At 56.2% G+C, this 9,629-nt stretch overlaps 1 protein-coding gene and 1 long non-coding RNA gene across 2 annotated transcripts; both read left to right on the forward strand.

Moving 5' to 3' along the window:
* Window positions 1–1,020: 1,020 nt before the first annotated feature.
* On the forward strand, window positions 1,021–7,536 carry ARL2 (ADP ribosylation factor like GTPase 2). Its single transcript, XM_058689586.1, has 5 exons — window positions 1,021–1,170; window positions 4,242–4,352; window positions 4,448–4,610; window positions 6,091–6,171; window positions 7,064–7,536. Exons 1-5 carry the CDS (start codon window positions 1,106–1,108, stop codon window positions 7,196–7,198), a joined length of 555 nt encoding a protein of 184 aa, XP_058545569.1. The 5' UTR covers window positions 1,021–1,105; the 3' UTR covers window positions 7,199–7,536.
* Window positions 2,101–4,005, forward strand: LOC131488115 (uncharacterized). Its single transcript, XR_009250080.1, has 2 exons — window positions 2,101–2,426; window positions 3,429–4,005. It is a non-coding gene; the product is annotated as an uncharacterized LOC131488115 (long non-coding RNA).
* Window positions 7,537–9,629: the final 2,093 nt, after the last annotated feature.

Raw genomic sequence — 9,629 nt, forward strand, 5'->3', positions numbered from 1 at the left:
ACTATCTACAAAAAGGAAACAAACCTCTCGGGGTTGCCAGGAGGGTGAAGTAGAAAAGGTGGCGAGCTTTATAAACAAATCACACAGAAATCAGCCATTATCTTCAGCTTGTGCCTGACTGTTCTCTCCCCAGCACCAGACAGAGCCTACTCTGTTACCCACTCACATTTACCCTGCAGTGGGATGGGGCAAGGGCTGAAAATAAGACCATAAGCTTAGCTCACCCTTCTGACTTTACAGTTTGCCTGGCCCTGGCCTCATTTTCTTCACTTCTTCAGGACTTGAGCGCTAAGGTAAAGAACCAAACTCTTGGGACAGTCATTCATTCAATAACAAATATTTATTGAGTAACTCCCACACGCCAGTCATTGTGCTAACCATCGTGTGCGTCTCAATATTCTCACTGGCAAAATGAAAACCAGTGCTTCTCAAACGAGAAATGATGGGCATCCTAGGCAGAACAACTCTTTGTGTCATCTAAACAACAGGAACTATATCTTGTAATTGGGACAAGCCCAAAATGCTCCAGCACATTTCGAAACGGCCCCTAGGGGGCATTTTCGCCCGCGACGAAGAATACCCGGCCCACCCTCCACGAGTCCAGGAGACGGGGAAAAGGGGAGGCCCTGTAACTGGCAGGTTTAGAATGATGCCGAGACCTAAGATGAGCAGGACCTGGATCATGTTTCCGGGGAACAGGGCCTTACACTGGCCCCCGGACGAGCTTGTCAACATCCTTGGGGCTGTCGATTCCGACTCCTGAGTCACAACTCCTACCCCCTGTGCAGCCAAGATACAATCCAGGTTTCCGTTCCTGGCCGAGTGTGGGTTCCTGGGGAAGAAGGAATGGCGGTGCCCTCGTCCCCCAAGCCCTCGGGAAGCGAAGGGTTAACGCAGGTGGCCCCGCAGAAGCCCCTAGCACCGCTAGAGGGACCATCTCGGCCCCACCGCCAGGCGGCTTCGCGGTCACGTGGGAGCGAGGGCGGGACCCAGCGACAGGCTGACCAATAGATTGCGCTGTCGGTGGGCGTGATAGCCAATAGGAGCAGGGAGAGGGGTCCCGGGACTAGGAAGAAACGGCGGCCGGGAGGGGGCTACTGGGACCATGGGGCTTCTGACCATTCTGAAGAAGATGAAGCAGAAAGAGCGGGAGCTGCGACTGCTCATGCTGTATCCTCCTGGACGCCGGAGCCGCGAGGGTAGCGGGGGCCCCGCCGGGCGGGCGGTGCCAGGCGCCCCCTACCGGGCGCGGGGTGCGCGGCCGGCGCGTACTAACTGCCCATTGTGCGTCACGCACGTGGGCCCTACCAATCGCTCTAGCGGGGTGGGGGGGGGGCGTGAGGAGGTCATACCACCGGCTCGGGGCGGGGGGTCTCCGTTGCCAAGGCCAAAGGTGAGGGCCTACAGGCGCAGCGGCTAGACTAGATATCCCTATGCACGGGGCGGGGAGGAGGGCCGGAGGCGACTCGGATGCCACCACCCGTCGGTCTGGCCCGAGCGTGAGGCCGCTGTCCTCCCTGGCTCTGACCTTCCTCCCCTGTCCGAGGGTGCCAGACCCCGGCCCCGCCCTCAAGGTCGGAATCCCGGGGGCGTGCGGGCCCCGCCCTCGTTGGGGGGGGGGGGGGGGAGGCGGGTGTAGACGCCTCGGGTTGTTTTCACCACTGTGTCCAATTGCCCGTCTGTGTGGCCCCGCGGCCGGTCGTTATCTCCCGTCCCCTGCCCAGGCTGACTGCGTGTAGGCCCGAGGGCCCCGCCGACCTTCCGAGTCCCGTTAACAGGCGCCTGCACGCCTTCTGCCCCCTCTTATCCTGGCCGCGTCGGGACTCCGCGATCCCGGAGCTGGGCGGGTTTCACCCAGAGCTCCCCTAGCAGGGGAGAAAAGACATTTAAGTGTACAAATAACTATAATAGTCACATCATGTCTCTTTTAAAAAGCTCTCTTTTTAGAAAGGCACCGAGAATCCACCCATCCAATTAAATATTTACTGAGTGCCTACTATGTACTGGGCACTCTCCTAGGGGCTGGGGTAAAACAGCAAAACCAAACCCCACCGTCTTGGACGGTCCATAATGCTGTGGGGAGAAAGCAAATAGGTAAGCTGTATAGGACGTATGGGGGGAAAAAATGCTGTTTAAATAAAGTGGTCAATGAAGGCCGCAATGGAGAAATTGACAGTTGAGTAAAGATGAGGCGGTGAGGACTGAATCCCGTGGATATCTAGGGAAATTTGTTGACGCAAAAGGAACGAGCGCAAAGGTCTGGAAGGAGGAACTCAACGGGTGTGTTTAAAAGAATGTCAAGGAGGGCAGTGTGGCTGGAGAGAGTGATTACTAGATTACGAGATGAAGACAGAGGGGACTGAAGAGCCTTTTGGTTTTTGGCTTTTCCTTTCGATGAGAAGTGTGGAGAGGAAGCATGATCTCAGGTTAGGTGTGCCATTGGTCCGCCACAGGCGAGATAGGAGGGTGGCTTGGATCAGGGTGGAAGCAGGGAGGTGATGGAAGATGGGGAACATTTTGCCTACAGGCCCAGCAGGAATCGCTCCTGGATTGGGCACAAAGTGAGAGGGAGAGCCAAGTCAAGCCTGACTCTGAGGTGTCTGGCCAGAGCGGTTCGAAGAATGAGGAACCACTTGCTGAGATGGGGAAGGGGGGCAAGGAGCAGGTTCAGAAAGAGGAGAACTCAGGTTTGGCCACGGAAGATGCCTCTGAGACATCCTCTAAGTGCCAGATGGGCAGCTGAAGAGAGGGACTGAGTCCAGGGGAGCAGCTGGGTGGGATGTGTACTTTTAGGAGTCATTAGCATAAAGGTGGTGTTTGCGGGGCACCTGGGTGGCTCAGTTGATTGAGCTTCCGGCTCTTGATTTGGGCTCAGGTCACGATTCCTGGGTTCGAGCCCCACATCGAGTTCCTGGGATTCTCTTCCTCTCTCTCTCTGTCCCTTCCCTGCTTGTGCATGTGCTCTTTTTTTTTTGGCATGTGCTCTTAAAATAAATAAATAAGCTTCAAAAAGAAAAAAAAAAAACCAGATGGTATCTGAAGCCATGGTCCTGGGTGAGAGCTCTAAGGGATGAGTGTGGACAGAGGAAAGGACCGCGCTTACCTAGATAAGAGGTCAGGGCGATGAGAACCAGGTGAGGCAGTGGAGGAGGGGGGCAGGCCACTGTGTCAGGTGCTGCTGATGGTGCGGGAAGACGAGGCCTGGTTACTGCCCAGCAGGAGAAGAACACGAGGTCTTTAGGTACCTCGGTAAGAGCTGTTTCAGGGAAGCAGTGGCCGCAAAAGCCTCAAGAACGAGCGGGAACACAGAAATTGGAGAGGGTGCCTACGAACAATGGTTTTGAGAAGATTTGCCGTCAAGGGAAGGAAGTAAAGGAATAAGTAGAGGGAGAAGGGATCAAGAGAGGGTGACGTTTGCTTCTTCTAAGGTGGGAGAGACACCAGCTTGTCTGCTGATGGGAATGATCCAGTGGATGATGGAGTTGGAGTTGGATAATCGGCAGTGAAGGCTGGGTCTCAGGAGAGCTGCTTGGTTCCCCCTCATTCCACTGGTTTGAGTCGCCTGGGCCCGCTCCCAGCTGCCAGCCCCCTCGAGCGTTGGAAGGACAGAGGAGGGTGGTTCCCATTTGCGCACTCAGCAGCAGAGGGTTTGGAATATTCCGGAAACAGAAAGGTGAGGCTGCCTACCTCCAGATATTTGCTCCTGCTGTTCCCTCTGCCTAGAATGCTCTTCCCTTAGCCCTTTGGAAAGCTGGCTTCTTATCGTTTGGGCCTCAGCCCAAGACCCCGAGAGGGGTGCCCGAGCTAAAGGAAGCTCCTGCAAAGGCCCTCCCCGAAAGCCTCTTAGCTTCGTCTCGTCTAGAGAATCAAGACAGTACCTTGATTCTCATTTGTTTGCACTCTGTCGCCTGTCTCTACACTGGACTAGAAGGTGCACAGGGTGGGGACTTTGACTCTGGGGTACCCCCCCCCCCAGCACCAGAGGAGGCCCCGGCACATAGTCAGTATTCAATAAATATTATAGAGCAAATGAAGGAATCTTCAGTCAGGACGAGATGATAAAATCTTTATTTCTTGATACTTTCCCATTTCTCACGGGCCGATAAATTGGGGCTCAGGCACGTGCTCAACTCATTTGATACGTGGCGGGAAACGCTTGGTCCCCTAAAAGAGGGGCACGGCGGTGATGTCACCACCCTGGGCAGAGCACGGGGACTTCTCCTTAACCTGGTGTGCCCCAGAGGCCTGGACAATGCTGGCAAAACAACCATCCTCAAGAAGTTCAACGGGGAAGACATCGACACCATCTCCCCGACACTGGGCTTCAACATTAAGACCCTGGAACACCGGGGGTGAGTGGGGGCCCTGCAGCGGGCTGGCCCAGAGTAGGGCAGGGAGGGCGGGTGAGGGGCCAGGCTGACCCTCTGGCCACCCCATTCCCGCCCAGATTCAAGCTGAACATCTGGGATGTGGGCGGCCAGAAGTCCCTGCGGTCCTACTGGCGGAACTACTTTGAGAGCACCGACGGCCTCATCTGGGTGGTGGACAGCGCCGACCGCCAGCGCATGAAGGACTGCCAGCGGGAGCTCCAGAGCCTGTTGGTGGAGGAGGTGGGCAGGCTGGCTGGCCAAGCAGGGGGGAGCCAGGCTTCCATCCAGGCCCCCACAACTTTGTGCACATACGCGGATGTGTGAGCAGATTCCCTGAGGGGTCCGTGACCCCAAAGGAACACCTGGGGGGTGGGGGAGGGCTCTGTTCCTTCACTGAGCCCTCACCAGGTGCCCACCCTTGGGGAGGCAGAGACAACCTGTACATTTGGCCCAGGGAAACCCACAGTGCTGTGGGCAGGGCATGCTATGAACTGGGACCTGGGTTCATGTCCCCGTGATGTCACCGCTCCACCACCCTGAACTTCAGTTTCTGCACCTTGAATGGTGCTCTCAGGAGGCTCATCTGAGGCCAGTGGGTGGAGCTTTGGGAAGCAGTGGAGCCTGGCTCAGGAGTTGGCCTCTCCGCTGTGTGACCTCAGGCAAGGCACTTAACCTCTCTGAACCTCCACTTCCTCGTTTCTGAGCTGGGCATTATAATTAGGGTGCTCCGCTAACTTATTAGCTGGGCCAAAACGCTTTAAGTAAAATTTTAGTTTTACAGAAAAGTTGCGAAGATAGCGAAGAAACAGAAATACTTTTCACTCCGCTTCCCCTGTTAACATCTTATGCAACCACCCTGCATTTGTCAAAACTTAGAAAGTAACATTAGTAAGTCACTCTTAACTGGAGATTTTACTTGGATTTCACCAGTTTTTCCACCAGTCTCCTTTTTCTGCTGCAGGATTTGTCCGGGTTACGACGCTGCATTTAGTTGAAAACAAGGACACTTTTAAGAATGAAAGAGGAAGTTGTTAATACTTACGCAGGGACAACAGACAGCAACAGGACTGTTCTGGGCACACAGGGACAGGTCACCTGGGGTAGCAGGAGCCACCTCCAAGGGGTGTCAAGCAGGTTCAGTGAGATCATGGATGTCAGTGCTGAGCCTTGGCCTGGCACCTCGAGGCCATCTGTCAGGGCTAGATCCACCTGCTTATGTGGAGGGACTCCCGGCGGAAATACACACGTGGAACTAACTGGAAGCAGAGGCCAAGAGGGAGGCCTGTGAGGGTAGTGCACAGTTAAAGGGCAACATGAACTTGGAAGAGGGAAAGGTCACTTCCAGCAGACCCCGTGGTCTCCAGGACAGTTGCATTCATTGCGCATATCAGGTCATGGGATATGGGAGCCGTTTAGAACCAGAGGGCTTGGGGATCATCATGTCCGTCACCCCCTCCCCATTTATGGCATAGAGGGGAGAGGTGCCCACTGGGCCCCAGCCTAGGGCTCCGCACCCCACCCCCCCAACCCGCTCCAAGTATGGCTAGACTCACAGACCATGGCCATGGTGCTACCCCACTTGGGCCTACCACCCCAGGGCCTTGCCTTGATCTTCTAGGTAGATCTCTGACCCCACTTGCTCTGGGTGATGAGGGGAGGGGCCGGGCTGCCCTCTGAGCCCCCACTCCCAACCACCCCGCCCCCCGTTTTTTTCCCCCAGCGCCTGGCTGGAGCGACCCTCCTCATCTTTGCCAATAAGCAGGACCTACCCGGAGCGCTGTCCTCTAACGCCATCTGTGAGGTGAGTCCAGGCCTTGGCACAGGTTCGTGGAAGAAAAGAGGCACACGTTTTCTTTGTTAACTTGTGCGACAAGCATTTAGTAGCCTCTCCTGTGTGGCAGGGCCTATGCAGGCCACTGGAGAGTCAGTGACTAATGAGACACGGTTGTGCCCCACAGCCTGGGGGAGGGCAGGCCTGCAAACATGATCCTTCAAGACAATAGCAGCCAGACAGTAGTGAGTGCTCCCATGCCAGGCTCTCTGCGTGGATTATCTTGACATTCAGTCCTCACCCCAGCCTCACGAACTAGGAACTGTTACTGTCACTCTGTAGATGGCGAAGCAGGTTTAGAGAAGCTGGGTGACTCACCCAGGGTCACACAGCCAGGGAGCAGACAGGCCGGGATTTAAACACAGGCCTCTGTGTCCCCAAATTGTATCGATCCTATTTCTGATTCTAGAGCTTGAAGCAGCAGCATGAGAAAGAGTAGGGTTAGAATCTTGGTTCTGTCACTTACTAGCTGTGTGACCTGAGGCAGGTTGCTTAAGCTCTCTGAGGTATTCTAAGTAAAATGCCCAACAATCCCTGGCTCCTTGGGCCTTGGGAAGAGTGGATGGGAGGACGTTTGTGGGGCTCGTAGCACAATGCCTGGATCCTAGCAGATGCTCAGGAGCCTGTGTCCCCGTTCAGTTACTGAGGGGTAGCGCCGGTGGGGTTGGGTGCCGGTGGGGTTGGGTGCCGAGAGCCCAGGTGCCCTGAGGGGCTGACAGATCTTCCCCAGGGGCCAGGGGAGGCTCCTGAGAGCAGGCCCTAAAGGGAGGCATGGATTTCCCGTGGGCCAGGAGAGGGAAGAGGCGGTGAGTGGGCAGGGCCTGTGGTCCCCAGGGCCCACCGTCATCTTCCCCCCTCCCAGGCCCTGGAGCTGGACTCCATCCACAGCCACCACTGGTGCATCCAGGGCTGCAGCGCCGTCACCGGGGAGAACCTCCTACCTGGCATCGACTGGCTCCTGGATGACATTTCCAGCCGCGTCTTCACGGCCGACTGAACCACTCCAGATGTCCCCCCCACCCGCCCCCACACCTCACAGTCCAGCCCCCTCCCCCGGCCCTCATCAGGCACCATCCACGGGGGGGATGGCAGTCGGCCAGCCTGACTAACACCCCCCGCCCCACTCCGTAACCTGCTGCTGCTAACACTACCCACTGCTTCTCGGCGGCCGGCTCCCGTGGCCGGAGGGCTGCTGCCCTGGCTGTCACCCTGGCTCCTGACCCGGCCCGCCTCCGGAGGAGAGGGCTGGGGCTGGGAGGGGGCCGCCTCTGCTGCTACCAAGGCTGTGGGCCTCATCCTTTGCTCAGCTGTGAGAATAAACCGTTCCCCGCCCCACTTCCTGGTAGAGTCATGCGTTGATCCAGCAGCTTTAAGACCCCCCACCCGGAGCCCAGGGCTCAGCAGGGCACAGAAAGGAACGGGTCATTTCAGTCAGAGGGTTAACCACGGCTGTGTCACAGGGACAGACAATTAGAGGAGCACAGGACAGGGCGGCAACGAATCCCCCTTGGAAGAGTCCAGGCAGGCTCCCCAGAGGGAGTGACGTTAAAGGCGAGAAAGACACAGAGATTTGCTCCTAAACTGGTGCTAGGATTCCTTCCTGGAGAGGGAATGTGCAAAATCCCGGCTCTGTTAGGGTGGACGAGGGGAAATTGGCGTTAGGTAGACAAACTCAGAACATCACCTGTCCTACCGTGTAGAAGATTAAAACGACCTGCCCTGTCCTCTGTGTGAGACACTCTGTGGTCCCCGTGCTCCCAAGCCCTATGGTGCGTGAGCACACCCAGGCTCCAGAGCCAAACCCCAGCTCTGCCACTCACCGGATGATGCTGAGCAAGTTGCCTCACCTGTCTGTGCCACAGTGTCCCTGTCTGGGGGAGAGATCATAGCACCGACCTGCTAAGTTTGGGACAAGGACCAAATGGGTGGGTGTCTTGTGTGTCACAAGCACTGCACAGTGTTAGCTATAATTATCACTGTTTGAACCAGTAAGAGCTCAAGCAGATCCAGTGGATGTGAATTCAGCCATCCACTGATCCAGATGAGTCACCGCAGGGTTCAAGTCCTCCCGGGGCGCCCTTAGTAGTAAGCAGCATCCTTGAGTTAAAGCATGAATTATGCATGGGTGGAGAAAAAGAAGAAAATAACAAGGCCATACTCATTACCAAGGCTTGCAGATGGGCAGTGTGAGCTGTGGCAGAAAGCCTGCATCCTGCACTCAGCCCAGTGGGAACGTGGGGAGCCCTGCTGGCATCCGGGAATCTGCAACTTTCCTCCCTCTGCTCCTCCCGCTGATGGAAATGGTGGAGCTGGAGTCTGAAGGCCGGGGGCGGGGGAAACTGATCTAGATAGGAACGGGGCTTTGTGGAGTTATTTCTAGAAAATGTATCGTAAGCCCCGGAGGGTGAAGGGGGCAACAGCTGAAACATCCGCAGTGTTCTGGTCTCAAGGCTGTCGAACGCGACAGCATCACGAGGTACAGAGCCCCGTGCTCCCCCAGAAGGCAGTTAAGAAACAGACCCACTGTAATTGCCTGGCAGTCCGTGAAACTGCACGCGCTCCCTGCGTGCTTGCACATAAACACCAGATGTGGGTCTCGTTCATGTTTAAGACGCTTTGTGCTCCCTTTCATACTTTGAGGCTCTTTGATGTTTATATCTAATGGGACATGAAATAAAGGCTACGTGCAGACCCTGGCTACCGCTACCCTCTCGCAGAGGCTCTGTGCCCAGGTTAGAGCCTGGAGCCTGCTTCGGATTCTGTGTCTCCCTCTCTCTCTGCTCCTCCCCCGCCTGTGCTCTCTCTCTCTCCTCTCTCTCAGAAATAAATAAATAAACACTTATAAATAAACAAAGCAAATGGGTCTGCAGAGGTGTGTACCGTTCAAGGGGATAGCCCATCTCAGCGCCCTCCCCAACACCTCCTGGTTATCTACCCTCTGCCTGAGCCTCCACAAGTCTTATTTGGGAGTTTCCTTCACCTCTGTCTGGAGACTGGCAGTACGGTGCCCACACATCTGAGTTCCAGCACCAGGAGTGGCCATGAGCACTTGAGGGCCTCACTCACACTACTGCTTTTAAGCTTCACACCCTGGCGGCAGTGGTTATCAGTCAGGGTTCTCATCGGCCTGCCCCAGATACTGATCACAACTGCCCCCAGCCAGCTGGATGGTTCTTGGAAGGATACCCGGAACTCATGGTCTCCCCGACAGAGGTCTCAGGATGCCAGACGTCAGGAGTGCCCAGGGGCTGGGCAGCTAAATCTGCGGCCAACACTGCACACCAGGGACAAATTGGTCCCCTTGCCAGACACTGTGCCCTCGGTCCCTCACTCAAGGTACTCAGGCTTCAGGAGAGAGTCCCCCACCCCGACCCAGGAGCTGGGGCAAGGAAAGGAGCCAACACCTTTGGATTCTGGGGCAGGAGGCT

Source organism: Neofelis nebulosa, chromosome 10, assembly GCF_028018385.1.
Source record: "Neofelis nebulosa isolate mNeoNeb1 chromosome 10, mNeoNeb1.pri, whole genome shotgun sequence".
In the NCBI taxonomy this organism is placed as follows: Eukaryota; Metazoa; Chordata; class Mammalia; order Carnivora; family Felidae; genus Neofelis; species Neofelis nebulosa.

Bases quoted from the DNA above. Each gene is read 5' to 3' on its own strand.
- ARL2 (XM_058689586.1), top strand. From the start codon at position 1,106: ATGGGGCTTCTGACCATTCTGAAGAAGATGAAGCAGAAAGAGCGGGAG. The intron at 4,353-4,447 runs GTGAGTGGGGGC...ATTCCCGCCCAG, and splicing joins AAGACCCTGGAACACCGGGG to ATTCAAGCTGAACATCTGGG. The intron at 6,172-7,063 runs GTGAGTCCAGGC...CCCCCCTCCCAG, and splicing joins CCTCTAACGCCATCTGTGAG to GCCCTGGAGCTGGACTCCAT.